General features: G+C 48.6%; 2 protein-coding genes across 2 annotated transcripts; one reads left to right on the forward strand and one right to left on the reverse strand.

The window, feature by feature from the left end:
• Nucleotides 1-7626: 7626 nt before the first annotated feature.
• On the reverse strand, nucleotides 7627-9358 carry ACTL7B (actin like 7B). The gene has a single exon (XM_002820076.4). The coding sequence runs from the start codon at nucleotides 8971-8973 to the stop codon at nucleotides 7726-7728; it is 1248 nt and encodes a 415-aa protein (XP_002820122.1). The 5' UTR covers nucleotides 8974-9358; the 3' UTR covers nucleotides 7627-7725.
• A 5923-nt stretch (nucleotides 9359-15281) lies between these two features.
• ACTL7A (actin like 7A) lies at nucleotides 15282-16830 on the forward strand. Its single transcript, XM_002820077.6, has one exon. It carries the CDS (start codon nucleotides 15397-15399, stop codon nucleotides 16702-16704), a length of 1308 nt encoding a protein of 435 aa, XP_002820123.1. The 5' UTR covers nucleotides 15282-15396; the 3' UTR covers nucleotides 16705-16830.
• Nucleotides 16831-19998: the final 3168 nt, after the last annotated feature.

The following is a 19998-nucleotide window of genomic DNA, read 5'->3' on the forward strand; positions in this document are numbered from 1 at the left end:
CAAACTGTTTTCCACAATAACTGTACCATTTTACATTCCCACTAGCAATGTATGAGTGACCCAGTTTCTCCTCATCTTCATCTTCGCCAGCTTTGGTGGTTTTTTCTTTTTTTCCCATTCTGATAGATGGATAGTAAGGTCTCATCATGGTTTTAACTTGCCTTTCCATGGCTAATGATGTTGAACATTCTTTTCATGTGCTTAACTGCCAACTACATATCTTTTTTAGTGAAATGTCTGTCATGTCTTATGCTCATTTTTTTAATTGGATTTTTTAAACTGTTAGTTTTGAGGGGTCTTTAAAAATTCTATATACTTGTCCTTTGCTGGATATAGTTAACATATATAGTTTACAAGTATTTTCGCTCAGTCTGTAGATTGTTTTGTGTTTTTTTTAGCTTCATTTTTTTTTTTTTTTTTTTGAGACAGAGTTCCACTCTTGTCCAGGCTGGAGTGCAATGGCCCAATCTCTGCTCACTGCAAACTCTGCCTCCTGGGTTCAAGCAATTCTCCTACCTCAGCCTCCCCAGTAGCTGGGATTACAGGCATGCACCACCATGCCCAGCTAATTTTGTATTTTTAGTAGAGACAGAGTTTCTCCATGTTGGCCAGGCTGGTCTCAAACTCCCGACCTCAGGTGATCTGCCCACCTCGGCCTCCCAAACTGTCGGGATTACAGGCATGAGCCACCATGCCCGGCCTCTGTAGATTGTCTTTCTTTTTTTTTTTTTTTAGTTTCATTTAAAAAAATTAATAGACTTTAGTACTAGTCCGTTTTCATGCTGCTGATAAAGACAAACCCAAGAGTGGGCAATTTACAAAAGAAAGAGGTTTAACTGGACTTACAGTTCCATGTGGCTGGGGAAGGTCTCACAGTCATGGCAGAGAATGAAAGGCACTTCTCACATGGCAGTGGCAAGAGAGAATGAGGAAGAAGCAAAAGCAGAAACCCCTGATAAATCCATCAGATCTTGTGGGATTTATTCACTATCACGAGAATAGTATGGGAAAGACCAGCCCCCATGATTCAATTACCTCCCCCTGGGTCTCTCCCACAACACATGGGAATTCTGGGAGATACAATTCAAATTGAGATTTCGGTGGGTACACAGCCAAACCATATCATTCCATCCCTGGCCCCTCCACATCTCGTGTCCTCACATTTCAAAACCAGTCATGCCTTCCCAACAGTCCCCCAAAATCTTAACTCATTTCACCATTAACCCTAATGTCCACAGTCCAAAGTCTCACCTGAGACAAGGCAAGTCCCTTCCACCCATGAACCTGTAAAATCAAAAGCAAACTAGTTACTTCCTAGATACAATGGGGGTACAAGTACTGGGTAAATACAGCTGTTCCAAATGGGAGAAATTGGCCAAAACAAAGGGGTTATGGGGCCCATGCAAGTCTGAAATCCAGCAAGTCAGTAAAATTTTAAAGCTCCAAAATGATCTCCTTTGACTCCAGGTCTCATATCCATTGTGTGCTGATGCAAGAAGTGGGTTCCCACGGTCTTGGGCAGTTCCATCCCTGTGGCTTTGCATGGTACAGCCTCCCTCCCGGCTGCTTTCACAGGCTGTCGTTGAGTGTCTACAGCTTTTCCAGGCACACGGTGCAAGCCATTGGTGGATCTACCATTCTGGGGTCTGGAGGACAGTGGCCCTTTTCTCACAGCTACACTAGGCAGTGCCCCAGAAGGGACTCTCTGTGGGGACTCTGACCTAACATTTCCTTTCTGCCCTGCCCTAGCAGAGGTTCTCCATGAAGGCCCTGCACCTGCAGCAAACTTCTGCCTGGGCATTCAGGCGTTTCCATACATCTTCTGAAATCTAGGTGGAGGCCCCCAAACCTCAATTCTTGACTTCTGTGCACCCACAGGCTCAACACCACATGGAAGCTGCCAAGGCTTGGGGCTTCCATCCTCTGAAGCCACAGCCCAAGCTGCACATTAGCCCCTTTCAGCCACAGCTGGAGTGGCTGGAACACAGGACACCAAGTCCCTAGACTGCACACAGTATGGGGACCCTGGGCCTAGCCCATGAAACCACTTTTTCCTCCTGGGCCTCTGGGCCTGTGATGGGAGTGGCTGCCAGGAAGTTCTTTGACATGGCCTGGAGATATTTTCCCCATGATCTGGGGGATTAACATTATGCTCCTTCCTATTTATGCAAGTTTCTGCAGCCAGCTTGAATTTCTTCCCAGAAAATGGGTTTTTCTTTACTATTGCATAGTCAGGCTGCAAATTTTTAAAGTTTTATGCTCTGCTTCCCTTATAAAACTGAATGCTGGCTGGGCATGGTGGCTTATGTCTGTAATCCCAGCACTTTGGGAGGCCAAAGTGGGTGGATCATGAGGTCAGGAGTTCAAGAACAGCCTGGCCAATGTGGTGAAACCCTGTCTCTACTAAAAATACAAAAATTAGCTGGCACATACCTATAGTCCCAGCTGCTCAGAAAGCTGAGGCAGAAGAATTGCTTGAACCTGGGAGGCGGAGGTTGCAGTGAGCCAAGATAGCGCCACTGCACTCCAGCCTGGGTGACAGAGCAAGATTCTGTCTCAAACAACAACAACAACAACAAACTGAATGCCTTTAACAGCACCCAAGTTAGCTCTTGAATGCTTTGCTGCTTAGAAATTTCTTTCTCCAGATACCCTAAATCATCTCTCTCAAGTTCAAAGTTCCACAAATCTCTAGAGCAGGGGCAAAATACCACCAGTCTTTTTGCTAGAACATAACAAGAGTCACCTTTGCTCCAATTCCCAACAAGTTCCTCATCTCCATCTGAGACCGCCTCAGCCTGGATTTTATTGTTCATATTGCTATCAGCATTTTGGGCAAAGCCATTCAACAAGTCTATAGGAAGTCCCAAACTTTCCCACATTTTCCTGTCTTCTTCTGAGCCCTCCAAGCTGTTCCAATCTCTGCCCGTTACTGAGTTCTGAAGTTGCTTCCACATTTTTGGGTATCTTTTCAGCAATTTACTGTATTAGTCCGTTTTCGTGCTGCTGATAAAGACATATCTGAGACTGGACAATCTACATAGGAAAGAGGTTTAACTGGACTTACAGTTCCACATGGCTGGGATTACAGGCGTGAGCCACTGTGCCTGGGCTATAAAGTTCATTTCTTAAAAAGACCTTGGGGCCAGGCGCAGTGGCCCATGCCTGTAATCCCAGAACTTTTGGAGGCCAAGGCGGGCAGATCACCTGAGGTCAGGAGTTCGAGATCAGCCTGGCCAACATGGTGAAACCTCATCTCTTCTAAAAATACAAAAATTAGCTGGGCATGGTGGGTGCCTGTAATCCCAGCTACTCAGGAGGCTGAGGTAGGAGAATTGCTTGAACCGGGGAGGCAGAGGTTTTATGAGCTGAGTCTGTACCATCACACTCCATCCTGGGCAACAAGAGCGAAACTCCGTCTCAAAAAAAAAGAGAAGAAAAGAAAAAGAAAAAAAAAAAAGACCTTGGGCAAATAACTCTTACAGCAAAGTTGGTAACAAACATTTGAGGGAGAGAGATCAGACTGCCTGGACAGTGAGGAAAACAAGCCTCTTGCTGTGTGGAAGTGGTAGGACTTCACCACTTGATGTCACTCTAATGCTTATGTCTCTGGAAGGTTCCAGCAAGACAAATCTCTTCTTTGCTAAAAGATTGGCATTTTTAACTTTGAAACCTCAGGATAATGACTATGAAATTACATCAAATTTGTTGTACATGATTTGAAAGCAATTTTTATATGTAAATTTTTCTTCTTGGAAAAGAGATTGATAATTTTCAGAAAAGTAAGAGAAAAGGGCAAAAAGGCATTGTGGAATCTCAAAACTTTGATTTAGCACAAGACTTTGGTTTACCAGATGGGTGACCTTGCACAAGATTCCTAACCTCTCCAAGCCTCAGTGTCCTCACCTGTAAAATGGGGGGAAATACTGTAATGTCCACCTCACAGAATGGGAATAAATGAGTTCACTTAATGTACTAAGCACCAACTCTGTGCCATGCTCTGCACCGAACTCTGAGAAAACTAAAATGAGAGAAGCACAGTTCCTGCCCTCAGGAAGCTCTGAGTCTAATCTTAGGGACAAATATCTAAGAAGTGAATATATAAGAGAACCGTCAACAGACACTCTGGTCTCTGCCCTTCAGTGTAGTATGTTATCTAATATCCTCTGGTACCTTGATAAAAATTCTTCTTATGTAGTTTTTTTGTAAGGAAAAAATGAATTGTTGGTCTTAATATTTCAATTAAAAGAGGCCTCTCCAACCCCAGTCTCTTCTCCATGCAAACCTGCTCCAGAGGAATGCTGTTGTTGAGAAGGAAATTGACGCAGCTAGAACGCTCTCAGTTGCAAGTAACAGACACGCAACCCTAAGGGACATGAATGATGAAGTTGAATGCATGGCTCACAGAACTGAAATACCTGGGAGTGGGTTCAAACTCTAGGCATGGTTTGATTCAGAGGCTCACTTTGTCCCCAGGGCACCAGCATTGTTTCTCTGATCTCCACAATCCTTGGTGGGTCAGCTTCAAGCTGGCTTCTTTCCTAGTAAGAAATGCCACAGCAGTGCTAGGACACACCCCTCAACTTCACATCAAGCTTCCAAGCAAAAAGCATAGGATTCACTCTCCAGGACTCACTCTACTGAGATCGCATGTTCACCCAGAACCAATCATTATGGCCAAGGAGATGGATGCTCTAATTGGCTGAGCCTAAATCACATGCTCTGCCCTCGGTGCTGGAAGGGAAGTCAGTCCCGGGCCACATCTGATGCCCATGCAGAAACCAGGAGTTGTGGAAAGGGATAACAGGAAAGTTGGAGGCATCAACTATTCTACCTCGGGAATATGAGCTAGTCCCAAGTGTGATTCCTGGTCTGGAGAAGGGACAAGTGGGTGCAGGTGGGGCTCCTGGTCTGTTCTTCACACACTTCCCTCCTTTTTCTATACCAGCACCACCTTTAGAGAGAGAATTCAACTTCTTTCTTCCTAAGAAACATACCTGTAGAGGCAGCCAGTGTGCTCACCCCTCTCTCTACCTGTGAGCATGGAAAACCACAATTCTTCAGATAGAGACCACGGGCATCATCCCTCCTCAGCCCGTTCCCACTCTCACACACTTCACTCCTAAGTCTTTCCTGCCTGGCATTTCCAAGTTGCAAATTCCTGCCCATTCTGCAGGATCGGAAATTCCTACCCTTGCTTCTTTCCTTGGTTCCCACCTCCACTCTCTTTCTTCCAGAATCAGGTAGAAATCTCTAGTCCCTGTAGTTCCCCTACCATTCTCTTCATTTGCACTGATCTTATGCATTTGTATTCTCTACTATGACTCCATGGAATCTGAGAAGGGAGGGGAGATAAACACACAGGGTCAGGGGGTCATCTTAAGATGGAAGTCACTGATCCGTGTCTTTCCACCAAAAATAAATCTGCTGAATCCTCTGGTTAGCTTAAATAAGTTCATGTCAGGGATCTAGCAATTAGTGTTTTTACAGCCCCTGCCACATGAGGGATGCAGGTGGTGGAGGGACTGAAGCAGTGACTAGAGACAGGAGAAGTTGCTGAGGATGTGTGGAGTGAGGAGAGAAGATAAGGAGGGAGTGGGGTTCACACGTAGCACTTACTGCTTGTGTGATTTGGGGTACATCACTTTCCCTCTGTAAGCCTCAGCTTCCCTCTCTGTGTTTCATCAGGCTTTTTACAATCACTTGGGTTACAAGCAACAGAAACTAATGCTAAGGAAGAAGTTGTGTTGAAGCAGCAAGTATATATGAAGACATCAGTGTGGCAGGGACATTGGCAACCTCGAAAATGCAGCCCCACGGAAAAAAATTCACATTCAAGAAAACACTTATACACTGTGATGGCCACGTGAAACATGTCTATTGGCCACCTTCAGCCTCCAGGCCTCCAGTCTGCAACATCCCTCTACAGGTCAATGCCCTGTTTGACAAGGGGTATTCAAACTCCAGGCTAGATGCCCAATTCTGGACAATGGGGAAGGACTAAAGAGCAGGGCCTTGGGTGATAATGACTGTGTCTGGTTCTCGCCCAAGTCTGCAGCCCCCAGCATTGGGCCCAGGACAGAGGCAGCCTCATGGGGTGCCCCAAATCAAGACCCTTTGCTTAAGGTAAGAGGTGACTCAGGGATATTTAAGTCTCAGCCCATCCAAGACTATGCAGCTCATGGATGTCTGATCCCATAGATGGCACCAAATGGGTCATGAACTCCATTGGAAGGTGAGGGTAGGGAAGGGGGCAGGAACCCACTCTTCTAAGTAGGCAGTTAGTCACCAGCTAAAATCTCACAGTCCTCCACAGCCTCTCCCTCAGCCCCAAAGCCAATAAGTGGCCACCATGCCCAGCAAATTCTCCACTTACAACATTCCAATGCATCACCACTACCTTCTCACCACTGTGAACACTTAGCTCAGACCTTGCCTCCCTACCAGTGTGGTTGTCCTTTAGCTGTGTGTGATTGCCAAGGGTAGAGACTGTGTTCTGGTCATTTCGCAGTCCCCAGCATTGGGCCTGACCCACAGTACATGCATGGTAAGAGCTTTGGGTTGCTGACTAACCATTAAGAACAATGTTTATACCCTTCTGGGAATAATCTTGATGTGGATCAGGAGACCTGGGCTCAACCACTGGCATTAGGCTGGCCCTCTCGTCTCTGGTCTCAGTTTACCTCTTTTTTTTTTTTTTTTCTTTTTGGACATGGAGTCTTGCTCTGTCGCTCAGGCTGTAGTGCAATGATGCAATCTCAGCTCACTGCAACCTCTGCCTCCTGGGATCAAGTGATTCTCCCTGCTCAGCCTCCTGGGGAAGCTGGGATTACAGGTACCTACCACCATGCCCAGCTAATTTTTGTATTTTTTGTAGAGACCGGGTTTCACCATGTTAGCCAGGCTGGTCTCGAACTCCTGACCTTAGGTGATCCACCAGCCTCGGCTTCCCAGAGTGCTGGGATTATAGGCGTGAGTCACCACACCCAGCCCAGTTTCCCCATCCCTATAGCAGGGAGAGGACCCAATTTCTAAAGGACCTCCTGGTTCCTCTGACATCCTCTGGGATCAGCGGCTCTGCTTTGTGACTCTGGAAAAATAGCTGCAATTTTGGCTGCGGTTGAAAGGGGTACGCCCACAGATGGGTAGAAATGGCGCTTCACACTCAGGAGATGCACTGGCACAGTGTGGGCTCCCACATTGAGGGTGACAGGCACTAGGGGGAGGTTAGGGAACCCGGAGTGATCAAGCAGTGTTAAGGTTGGGAGCACTTGTGAGCAGCAGAAACAGGAGACTGGAGTCGGACACCCAGCTGTGCATCTCCTCCAACCTACCGCTAGGTGACCCAAGCTAGTGCCCTCATCGGAGCCAACCCCCTTAGTTGAGCGAGCGATGAGTGTCTTTGGATCAGGTTTTGAACCTGGAGGTACTAATAAAACAGGAGGCCACTTTCTAGGCCCTGAGATGATGTCACTATCATGAGGCAGGCAGAGGGGGTGGGATCAGTATGGTAGCCCCCTTCCTTACAGCCCCCACCTCCAGTGCAAAAGGTGCTGCCACTTCTAAGCCCGACTCCCCCCGACCCTCTGCTATCAGATTGAAGCAAGAAACCCAGACTAGACAAGAGCCATTTCAGAGGAAAGCTTTATGAGAAATTCTGTAAACGTGTATAGAGTGGCCTGTGGCCACCTGTGCTGGAGGCCTTGTCTGTGGAGATGCCGAGGCTCAGCACTTGCTGTAGATGGCCATGCTGCCCCGCTCCTGAAACTCTTCCTTGCTGACCCAGAGCTGTTGGAAGGCCTGCAGGGAGGCCAGGATGGAGCCGCCGGTCCACACGGAGGTCTTCCTCTCAGGAGCGGCAGCCACTGCAGGGCTGTCCCCGGGGCAGAGGAGGCTCAGCTCCCTCTGGAAGCGCTCGGGGAAGCCATCCAGCATGGTGCAGCCGCCACACAGCAGCACGTTGGCGGCCATCTCCTCCTTGAAGCCCGTGTCCTGGCAGCGGCCCAGGCAGGCAGCCGTGAGCTCCGGGAGGCCCGGCTGGGTGCTGCCTGCCAGAGAGGGCTGGAAGAGCATCTCAGAGCAGCGGAAGCGCTCCTGGCCAATGGTGATGAGTTTGCCGTCTGGGAGCTCGTAGTCCACGCGCAGCTCCTCCGGGACCAGGCCCAGCTCCTCCTCGGGCAGGAAGGCCGCATAGCAGCACTTCTTCTTGATGTGCTCTATGATGTGCAGGTGGTCGTCCGTGAATGCGTGGCCCGCCTTGTTGAGCAGCTGCATCAGGTAGTTGGTGAGGTCACTCCCAGCATAGTCGGCGCGGCTGGTCAGGCCTGGCAGCACGTCGCCCTCGGAGATGGGCACCACGTGCGAGACGCCGTGCCCGCTCTCCACCACCAGCCCGGAGGTCTTGCCGTAGGAGTAGATGGACAGCAACGACTGGGACGTCACGTGCATGGCTGGGATGCCGAAGGTCTCAAACATGAGCTCCGCGTACTTCTCCCGGTTGCTGCTGGGGCTGAGCGGAGGGTCGGAGACCAGCACAGCGTGCTCCTCGGGGAGGATCTTCATGGCCGTGCGGAAGATGTACTCCCAGATGTCCTGCACGCAGTCCCAGTCCACCACGATGCCGTGCTTCAGCGGGTTCACCAGCTTGAGAGGTGCCTCCGTGTTGAGCAGCTCATGGCCCACTAAGGTCCCCTTGCGGGTGTCGCCAGCGTCGGCCGCCTCGGGGCAGCGTTTGCCCACGGTGGAGGAGATGAAGTAGGTGGGCCTCGGCTCTCCCGCGTAGCCGCACTTGCAGTACTGGGAGCCCAGGTCGATGATGACCGCCTTGATCTTGTGCACCTTCCTGGGCTTCATCTTGAGCTGAGTGGCTGCACCTGTGTCCTGGAGGCCGGCGTCAGGTCCGGGCCGTGTTCCTGCCTCTCCAGGGTCACCCTGAGCCGTGCCCAGGGGCATGGGGCTGTTCCTTGTCGCCATCTGCCTCCCTTGCTCCCCTTCTCACATCCACAGCCTAGAGCTCCCTGGGGAGAAATGAGATTCCCCACCTCCAGCAGTGCCATGACAACCACCCGGGATTGTGATGTCATTCGGGGCTGGTCCATTCAGGCAGCGGGGGAGGGCCTGGCTTTGGCCGGCTCTTGGTGTGTCACCCCCATCTCTCTAACTCAAGTTTGCTCCAGGACAGAGCAGGCGGCCGGCAGTTTTAGAAATCCAAGCACACTGGGGTCTCAGAGGTTTCTGCTCAGCCCTCTTGCATTTCCATGCCTAACCTGTTCACTACTGGACACCTTTCCTCTTCTGCTTCTTGGTGAAGAGGGCCTAAATATTTGAGCCCCTTCAGTAAGGCAGGCACTGTACTAGGTGCTTCACTTGTGGTGTTCTGCAGGTAGGCAGAGCTAAGGAAATGAGGCTTAGAATTCTAAGGACTTGCCCAAGAGCAAACAGCACTTGGGGTGTTTGTATCTTAACCCAAATTCATCAGACTCCAATGCACCAGGCCTCCTTAACGGCCCCAAGAGTTCTTTCCTCCCTTCATTCCACATTTACTGCAGTATATAGTAGGTCCCGCCCAGTGCAGCCTGCCAGTGATAGATGATAAAAACCCAGGCCACCAGCAGTGCCCAGTCTAGACAAGAAAATGGAATGGGTGCCGATGGGTTTGCAGGAAGAAGTCTACTTGGAGAACTCATTTGAGACAGGCAGTCAGAAGGTGCTCTAGAGAGGAGGTGATGCTTAAGGTGAATCCTGGAAGAGGTGTAGGTATTTGTTAAGTAGTTAGGAGGAGGGGAAGACATCCCAGGCAGAGAGCACAGCTTGAGCAAAGGCTCAGATGGAGGCACGGTGAAGAACTTCCCACAGTGAAAGTGTTTGGAAAAACAGATGAAGCTAGAGAAGTCACAGAGCCAAATAGAAAGGGCATCAAATGGCAGGAGTAGGTTTAGACTAAATTGAGGAGAGCCAGGAAAACTATGAAGACTTTAAGCAGGAGAATGATCAGATTTGCCCTCTAGAAAAATGTTAGAAAGGGCCGGGTGCGGTGGCTCACGCCTGTAATTCCACGAGCACTTTGGGAGGCCGAGGTGGGTGGATCACGAGGTCAGGAGTTTAAGACCAGCCTGGCCAAGATGGTGAAACCCCATCTCTACTAAAAGTACAAAAATTAGCCAGGCATGCAGGTGCCTGTAATCCCAGTTACTTGGGAGGCTGAGGCAGAGAATCGCTTGAACCCAGGAGGCAGAGGTTACAGTGAGCTGAGATCGTACCACTGCACTCCAGCCTGGGAGACAGAGCGAGCCTCCGTCTCAAAAAAAAAAAAAAAGAAAAGAAAAATGTTAGAAAGATCTGCATTTGGCTGTAATGTAGAGAATGGATGGGAGGGGTAAGACTAGAAGCTGAGACCCGAAACGAGGCCATTGGAGAAATTCTGATAAGACTTGAAGGTGGCCTGACCTAGGGCTGTGAGAGTGTGGAAGCAAGGAAGAGCCTGGTTCTAGAGAAATTTAGAAAGCAGAATAGAATCCAATCTGTTGTTTCCCCAGCCATCCCTTACTTTAATCCAAGCTCTTACTCTGACATTTGAGGGCTTCCCTCATGGGCTCCTGTGATGTGGGATGTGAGGCAGAGAGAAGGATGAATCGCTTACTTGTACCCGAGCAAAGAAAGATGGCTTGTCATCCAGAAAGGACAAATTCACTAGAGTGCCAGAGGAACCTGCAACTTAAGCTGCCCCCTCCCACTCCAAAAATCAAAAAGGCAGATTAGGGTTTTGGTGGTGAAGAGTCAAGAGAAAAAGGGAAAGAGCGGCAACTGCGCCTGAGGAAGTTTTCTGGGAGAATTAAGATGAGCAGAGGTGCCTGAGGAATTGATTAGGCAACATGCATGGGGGAAAAAGAGTTAAGAAATACTGCCATGGAGCGTGTAAGAATACTAATGAGGAATGTGTGGGGATTTTTGTTTGCTGAATTTTTGTTTGTTTGTTTGTTTCTGAGACAGTTTCACTCTTTCGCCCAGTCTGGAATGCAGTGGCACGATCTCAGCTCACTGCAACCTCCGCCTTCCAGTTTCAAGCGATTCTCCTGCCTCAGCCTCCCCAGTAGCTGGGATTACAGGCACCTGCTACCACGCCTGGCTAATTTTTGTATTTTTAGTACAGACGGGGTTTCACCATGTTGGCCAGGCTGGTATTGAACTCCTGATCTCGTGATCCACCCACCTTGGCCTCCCAAAGTGCTGGGATTACAGGTGTGAGCCACCATGCCCAGCCCGCTGAATTGTTTCTTGGAACATGGCAGCATTCAACTATATTATTTGGGTAACAACTTTCTAAGGGTTACAGTTATGAACATCATGACCCAGAAATGCCCTGTGGTGGGATCATGAAATCACAGAAGCTGAGGATTGGACCCTCCAGTTCCCTCTAGAACATCCCATCCAGTAGTCTGACATGGACAGCTCACCCTATTTTGGCCAGCCATGAGTGATAAACGTTTCATCACACTGGATTGGCATGTGTACCTCTCTGAAGCCATTAATTGGTCTTGGGTCTACTCTTGAAGTTCTACGGGGCAAGCAAATTCTTCCACGACAACTCTTAGGCTATTTAAAGGCAGTGTTCATGGACTGCCAGAGCCTACTTTTTGTCCATGCCTTACAGAAAGGCAGTACAGAGCAGATGGAAGACTGAGGAACTGGACTCCGAAGACCTAGATTCAAACATAGATTTATTATTTATAATCTGTATGACTTTGGGTAAACTACTTGAAATGCTGTTTAAATACGATTACCGTATTGCTATGTCCCCTCACCAATTTGACCTGTATCCATGGCCTCCAGGTCTCTGCCTTGAGCTGCTAAGTGGATGGTGGTATCACACACACACACACACACACACGGAATGCAGGGGGAGGAGGGGAAGGCATGTGAGGGGAGAGAATGAGCTCCATTTGGGGCATGCTGACTTAGAGATGCCCAAAGGCCACTAGGCTGTGGGACACTGGGCTGGAGCACGTGGAAGGGGAAGCATCCGGATCCAGATTTGTGTGCTCAGTAGCACATCTTCCCCTGGAGACGGCTCCTCTCCCTTCCACCTGAGGGAAATGGGCACAGTCTTGGGACCTGGGCGTCCACACTGGGATCTGAGTTGTGAGAAAGCAGCTCAAAGTGCCTGTTTGGCAAGGATCTTCTTTATTGGGAGCTCCTGACTCAGGGGTTCTCCAGCATATTCAAGAGTTGGAAAGGCTGTGGTGGGCTCCAGTAATTTTTAAGAAAAACTCCAGGTGATTCATGAGAAGAAACGCCATGCCGGATTTTCTTCCCCCCCGCCCCGCCCCATAGCTGCTAAATTTCCAGGGGCCTGGCCCACCTCTCCTCCAAAGGTCAAGGGTGGGCAGTGTCCCAAAACTAAAGCCAGGAGCCAGGATGCACCTCAGGGAGAAGTGTGTTCTTTAATCTCACCTTTCCATGTTCTCTCCCTCCACTATAGAAGAGGACCCCAGGGTTGCGTTCGAAAAGGGGTCATCCCAAGGTTTTTTTGGTCTTGAGCCAGAGGACTAAAAGTAGGTGTGATCCCATTAGAAAATGTGGCCCAACATATTTTGAGCAATATAGGGTGCCTCTCCCTAGAGGGACCTCACTAGGGACCCCAGAGAGTCCACACAGACCTTAGCTGGTGACAATTATGGGGGTTGTGTGCTAGGCAGTGGAGGTTTGGGGCACGGTGTCAACAGTCTCTGCATTCTTCAGTCATTACCGCTAACCACGTGATGACCCACAGAGGGAGAGAAGAGGCACAGAGGGTAACAGGAAGCTTAGGGGAAACAGAGTTTTTATTAGGAGCACCCAACATGTGAAACTCAGAGGTGAAGTAAAAGGAGGGCAAGTGTTTCATTGGCTTTTGCTCAGAGAATGTGAGGGGAATCCCTATGCTCAAGGACCTTACAGAATAGATAGAGTAACTGCCTTACACTAAAGCATCACCTCTTCCACACACAAATGCAGAAAGGGCAATGACAGATGATAGATGGGCAAGCCTGGGCAGCCCAGGAAGAGCAAATGAGTCAGAGCATGTCAGGCTTGGAGTGTATTAGCAAAGAGGGAGGCACCGGACAGGTGAAAGGGTCCTTCAAAGGTGTCCATATCTTAATCCCTGGGACCTGTGACTATATTAACTTTCATGCCAAAAGGGATTCTGTGGATGTGATTAAATGAAGGAATCTGAGATGGGGAGAGTATCCTGTATGGCCTGGATGGGGCCAATGTAATCACAAGGGTCTTTATATGGGGGATACAGGAGGGTCAAGGGCAGAGAAGCAGATGTGACAATGACAGCTGTAGTCTGAGAGTCTTCCAAGATGGAGGAAGGGACTATGAACCAAGGAACACAGGTGGCCTCTGGGAGCTGGAGAAGGCAAGAGAAAGTATTGTCTCCTACACGTCCAGAAGGAATACAGCCCTGAAAGAACGTTAACTGTAGCCCAATAAGAATTACGAACTTCTGACCTCCAAAATAGTAAGACAATAACTGTGAGTTGCTTTAAGCCACTAAATCCATGGTAATTTGTTACAGTAGAAACAGGAAGCTAATACAGGCTCTTCTAGGAGTCCAGGTTAGTGAAAAGGCACCAAGCAGCTATAGATTTCTCAAAATTCAAGTAGGGTTTGGGAAGAAAAAAATGGAGGGTTTTAAATTATATATGCCTTTGGTTACCATATACAGCACTTTTGAAATAAAGTCAAACAATCTGAGTTGCCCATACAAACACCTGAACAGCAGAGGCAATTAAACTGTTTTTCAGGCAGCCAGGCATCGAAAGTACTTTCCTATTTTTCCTTTAAAATTCCATGCCATTTATCTCATCCACTAACCAATGAAGCAAGAAACTGAGATTTTGTCCTTGGGATGACACCTTGCTGCCCCCATCAGATAGTCACGAATCTCATGAGACTGGACTTGGTCCTTTTCTTCTCTCATACCCAACAAGGAACTGAGAGCAGCCCTCGTAGCCTCTCTAAAGGAGAAAGCCCATTATTGTGGTGACTGCCTCTTTATGAAGGGCTGGGATCAGGTTTAAGGTGTGGCATAACATAAGGTTGGATTCTGCCCTGAGTGTGGCCGGTATCCACACCAACGTGTCCAGCTTCAGAAATGGCATGCAAGATGGCGGCCAAGCAGCCTAAGAGATGCACGCTAGGTCCCATCAAGCTGTGTCCCAGCACATCCTGGGGAGGAAGCCAGTCAGGAGAGCTTGGCTCCTCCTGGTCGGATATCCTTGCGTGAGCTATGCACCTACCTACGAGCCTCAGTGTTGTCAGTGGGATTTTTGTAGGGTCTAATTTCACTGTCTAGCCAATGACCCTGATGAAGGCACAGTAAGTGTACACATGTATATCCAAAAATAATTCCCATTAAGGTTGTTCTAAGTGTCACCCTTAGTGCCCTTCACATAGTCACCATAGCAGCAAAGGATCCTGCTAACATCTAAATCAGATGGTGTCAGTGCTCTGCGCCAAATCCTCTGGTGCTTTCTGACCTTACCCACGATCCTCGCGTTGGCCTATGAGGCCTACCATGAGCTGCTCACCTTCCCCCACCCCATCTCATCTACTTTTCCTTACTCCTTCCGTGGCAGCCACACTTTTCTTCCTGCTCCTCCTCTAACTCGAGAGGTCGGCAAACTTTTTAAGGGCCAGTCAATATTTACTTTCTTTCAGCTTTTTGGGCAATACAGTCTTCAATGCCATGACTCAGCTCTACTGTCGTACTGCAAAGGCAGTCACGGACAACACGTACATGAATGAGCACGGCTGTATTCCTATCCAACAAGCCGGGGACTGGATTGGACTGCAGCCTGCTGATCCCTGATCTAACTCTTCAGTCACACATCTGCCTCCAGTCCTCTGCACCTGCTGCTCCCCTGACATACATGTGGCTCTCTCCCTCACCTCCTGCAGGTTTTCATTCAAATGTCACCCTCTCAGGAAGCCCTGCTCAGGCCACACTAGCACTGCCACCCTGCTTTTGCTCTTAACGCTCATTTTGGTTATTGTCTGTCACCCCCACCCCCCACCAACTAGAATAAGGGATTTTGTCTGTTTTTTTCACTGACGAATTCCCAGCTGCCTTGTTTATAGCAGACATTCAAGAAATATTAATTAATTGAATAAATCAGTCTTGTTAACAAAATTTAGGAAAAAGGGAGCCACTTCAAAAACAATATCCCAAATGTACCCTAACACAGGATAAGGGTTTGCAATATCTAGAAAGCCCAGGTCACCAGATTACATCATAATTAGTGATGTCATTGTTGGGAAAATTCTCAGGGTATCCTCTGATGTAGGCCTTTCAGGCCTTGAATCCAGTGGGATTGAGAACTTTCTAAGAGTGGTGCGGCTCTTGACAACATGTGGGCTCCACCGGCAGCAATCATGGGGGATGGGCCAGCCAAGAAGGTGGGTAACCAGGCCCCCCTGCAGACACAGGCCCTCCAGACTGCCTCTTTAAGGGATGGCCCGGCGAAGCGGGCCGTGTGGGTTCGCCATATGAGTTCAGAGCCACAAGAACCTACTGAATCAAAGGCAGCCAAGGAGAGGCCCAAGCAGGAGGTGACCAAAGCAGTGGTTGTGGACCTGGGCACTGGCTACTGTAAATGTGGCTTTGCCGGCCTGCCAAGACCCACCCACAAGATCTCAACAACGGTGGGCAAGCCCTACATGGAGACCGCCAAGACTGGGGATAATCGCAAGGAGACATTCGTGGGGCAGGAACTCAACAACACAAACGTTCATCTCAAGCTGGTTAACCCTCTGCGACATGGCATCATCGTGGACTGGGATACAGTGCAGGATATCTGGGAATATCTCTTCCGACAGGAGATGAAGATCGCCCCAGAGGAGCATGCAGTCTTGGTTTCAGACCCACCGCTGAGCCCACACACCAACAGAGAGAAATATGCTGAAATGCTGTTTGAAGCCTTCAACACCCCTGCGATGCACATCGCCTACCAGTCGCGCCTGTCCATGTACTCCTATGGAAGGACCTCCGGCCTGGTGGTGGAGGTGGGCCATGGCGTGTCCTACGTGGTCCCCATCTACGAGGGTTATCCTTTGCCCAGCATCACCGGAAGGCTGGACTACGCGGGCTCTGACCTGACAGCCTACCTGCTGGGCCTGCTGAACAGTGCGGGGAACGAATTCACCCAGGACCAGATGGGCATTGTGGAGGACATCAAGAAGAAATGCTGCTTTGTGGCCCTGGATCCCACTGAGGAGAAGAAAGTCCCTCTCAGTGAGCATACGATCCGCTACGTGCTGCCGGATGGGAAGGAGATTCAGCTGTGCCAGGAACGGTTCCTCTGCTCGGAGATGTTCTTCAAGCCATCTCTCATCAAGTCCATGCAGCTGGGCCTCCACACCCAAACCGTGTCCTGCCTTAACAAGTGTGACATCGCCCTCAAACGGGACCTCATGGGGAACATCCTGCTCTGCGGGGGCAGCACGATGCTCAGTGGCTTCCCTAACCGTCTGCAGAAGGAGCTAAGTAGCCTGTGTCCCAATGACACCCCGCAGGTAAACGTGCTGCCTGAGAGAGACAGTGCCGTGTGGACCGGTGGCTCCATCCTGGCCTCACTTCAGGGTTTCCAACCACTGTGGGTCCACCGCTTTGAGTACGAGGAACATGGGCCTTTCTTCCTCTACAGGAGGTGCTTCTGAACGGCGACCAGGATGGCCACTGCACTGGCAGTGCGTACCCTCGGCGGGGTGAGCGCACTCCTACACACAGGGGATGGAGCCGGCGCTTATTCCTGTAGCATTAAACACCCCTCATATGCCCCTCCACAGTGTGTTTCTCTACTTCCTAACTTCATAAGAACAACTTCATACATGCAGCATCTGCCTTAAAATATATATTTCCCAAAACAAAAGCAAGAGTAGGGGGAGGATGAACAAAAAAGGACATGCATTGTATGTGGATTGCTTAAACATTCACTTGCTCTAAAATTATGCTGCCCCTTATTTTGTGCATTCCCCGCTTTAGGAACTACTTTATGGTTAAACTCTGCTTGGAAGGGGGAGTGCAATGAAGATTAGAGGGTAAATGCTGTTGGGGCATATAAGCAGTTGCCTTTCCATAAATGCCAATAGGAAGTATGCTGTAACAGTGCAATCTCTCACAAAGCATCAGTGTCCATTTCATACTTCATCAGCAACCCTGAGAGACTGGAAAGAGCTGGCAAAGCTGTCTGAGCCCTGCTTTAACAGGAGTTTCTTTTAGTTCCAACAGTCATTTATGTCTCAGTACCAGTTCTTACTAAGCCATCACGGCGACTGGCTGCTGAAGCCTAGCATATTACAAGCAAGGCATTTGTATGTGCCTTAAAGGGCAACTCTTCAGAGAACAAGTGCTATACAGATTTCCCTTTTTAAAAACCGAAGTAAGATTGATCTTGGGTTATCAGCAGAGAGGTTAGGGATTGAAGGCACAGGCATTCTCTAGACACTTCAAGTAGTAGCTGACCATATCCCAGCAGACTGGATTCTCCATCAGCCTATAACACACACGGTTGGAGTCTGGGGTGTGCTGAGGATAGAGGCTGCTGGTTCTGGGGCTGATGGTATGAGTCTGTGGGAGGTTGCCCTATGTGGGTCATTCTAACCCAACTGGGGAGCCCAAAGGAAAACAGAGACCCTCAGTAGCCAGGTAAGCGGGACCAGGGCCCAGCAAACTCTATGGTGTTCCTGCAGGGGGAGTTTGTAATATGAGCACTTTAAATTGGAGATTCTTTACAACAGCCCACAGTACATTCTCTGTCCTGTCTTTAAAGTTCAGAATCTGAACACCAGTGGGTGCATAAAACAGTGGACGGAACATGGGCTCTGGACTCTGTGGTCTGAAACACTATTTTGCTACCACCTAGCTGTGTGACTTCAGTTTGTTTGCCTGCAAAACTGAGTATGAATGCCTACCTCACACAGCTGATTTAAAAAACAGAGAAAAACATTTGAATACCAATACTAGACTCCTGGAGGTGCTCACAATAGCTAGCTAGTATCTTTAGGTTTCTACCTTTTATGCAGAAGGCCTAAAGTCTCTTACTATAGTCCTTAGCCACAAAGGCACTCAAAGGCACATATTCTGCATTTAGAAGAGAGCTGGCACCTCTACCATCTCTCCAGAGCCCTCCAGAGCCGCCCTCACAGGTTCGAGGCTTGCCTAGACAGCCTTGAAAGGCCTAAAGTGCCTGACCCTGGATCCAGGTCTGGTGAGTAAGCCTATCTGGCTGGCACCGGCAGACAGAGAGCCACAGAGGGGCATGTGAGGTTCCCATGGTTCAGCACGGATGACTAAGCCTTATGCTGGACTGTCAAGGAATCAGGAGTTGGGGACACTGACCTGAGAGAGAGGGACATCTTTACCTCAGTTTCTGCCCAAACCGCTCTACTGTCAACCCATGATCATTCACTGATGCGCAAGTTGAAGTTTGGTTAGTTCTTAACCTTTGGACCTCTTTGGCAGGGTGGTAAACCCATAAACCTCTTCTTAGAATAATGTCTTTAACTGCATCGAATAAAATGTATGATTACAGAGGAAACATATCATACAGAAATATGCTCTATCTACCGATCCCTTAGGGGTGTATGAACCCCACATCAAAGATCCCTAAAAAGGCAAGGGTCTTAATGAGGAGGGTTGGGAGGTGGTTCTGGAGGATGGGCGTCTCCAGCCCTTCCTAGGCCTCAACGTTCATTTTTAAATGAAAAATGCCAGTTGAGGGCTGAGCAATTGTGCAGTCTTTTTCAAAGCACTTTGTGAATTTTCTCACTTGATCCTCACAAGTATGCCCCAGTAGAAAAAGAGAATCTCCTCATAAAAAAGTGATAGTTTTACTAAGTATTTGGAACTTATCTTAGCACAGTAATTCTCAAGTGGGGGGCACCTTTGGCCTGTAGGGGCCAAAGACGTTGTTCTCAAGTGGGGGGCACCTTTGGCCTGTAGGGGCCAAAGACGTTATCTTTAACAATGTCTAAAGATATTTGTGGTTGTCATAACAGGGGTGGGAGTGTGTACTATTGGCATCTAGGGGTTAGAGACCAGGGAAGTCGTTAAAACATCTCACAATGTGCAGGGAAGCACCTCCCAACACCCAAAGAAAGAATGACATGAACCAAAATGACAACAGTGCCATTGAGAAACTCTGCTTAGCTTGATGGGCACACACACGACTGAAGGAAAGCAAGGCTCAGTGAGATTAAGTGACTTTGTCCAAGACTGCTAAGATGATTGGACACATGGCCCAAAGCCTTGTTCTTTCCTTTATACCAGGAGGACAACTATTGTTCTTAAAGGTCCTGGGACTTTAGAGCCAAAAAGAATAGTGGTGGAGCAGCCCACTGCAGGCACAGGCAAGGGCTCAAGGAGCACAGAGAATATAGAAACATGAGAATCCAAAGCAGGCCTTCAGCACTGCCAAATGTTACCAAATTAGCCTTGTCTTATCTCCAGCCTCGTGAATACGTACAGCTACCTAGCTCCTAAGATGTTTATTTGCACCCAGTTACTAATAAATACGACAAACAAGAAAGAACAGCCAAAGAAAGACTCCCCAGGGCTTGTCCAGGCGGTGCTTCTAGAGAATATGGGAGTACAATAACCAGCACAAGAGGAAGAACAAATCTAATTTTGCTTCTCAAATTTGCAGTCACCTTAAGTTACTAAGCTTCATCAGTTTACTTATTTTTAAAAACACCCACTTCAGCTATTGCTATGACAAATCTCTCAAATGTGTATGTATATATACATGCATATATAAATTTAATTTAAAATATGCAGCAGGGCTAAGAAATTGCACCAAGCTACATCCATAAATGCATATAAAAATTGCTCCTACTTTTTTTTGTTTTTTTTGTTTTTTTTTTGAGACAGAGTCTTGTTCTTGTCCAGGCTGATGTACAGTGGCACGATCTTGGCTCACTGCAACCTCCACCTCCCAGGTTCAAGTGATTCTC

Source organism: Pongo abelii, chromosome 13 (genome assembly GCF_028885655.2).
Source record: "Pongo abelii isolate AG06213 chromosome 13, NHGRI_mPonAbe1-v2.0_pri, whole genome shotgun sequence".
Lineage (NCBI taxonomy): Eukaryota > Metazoa > Chordata > Mammalia > Primates > Hominidae > Pongo > Pongo abelii.

Coding starts and splice junctions, on each gene's coding strand:
- ACTL7A (XM_002820077.6), top strand. CDS start 15,397: ATGTGGGCTCCACCGGCAGCAATCATGGGGGATGGGCCAGCCAAGAAG.
- ACTL7B (XM_002820076.4), bottom strand. CDS start 8,973: ATGGCGACAAGGAACAGCCCCATGCCCCTGGGCACGGCTCAGGGTGAC.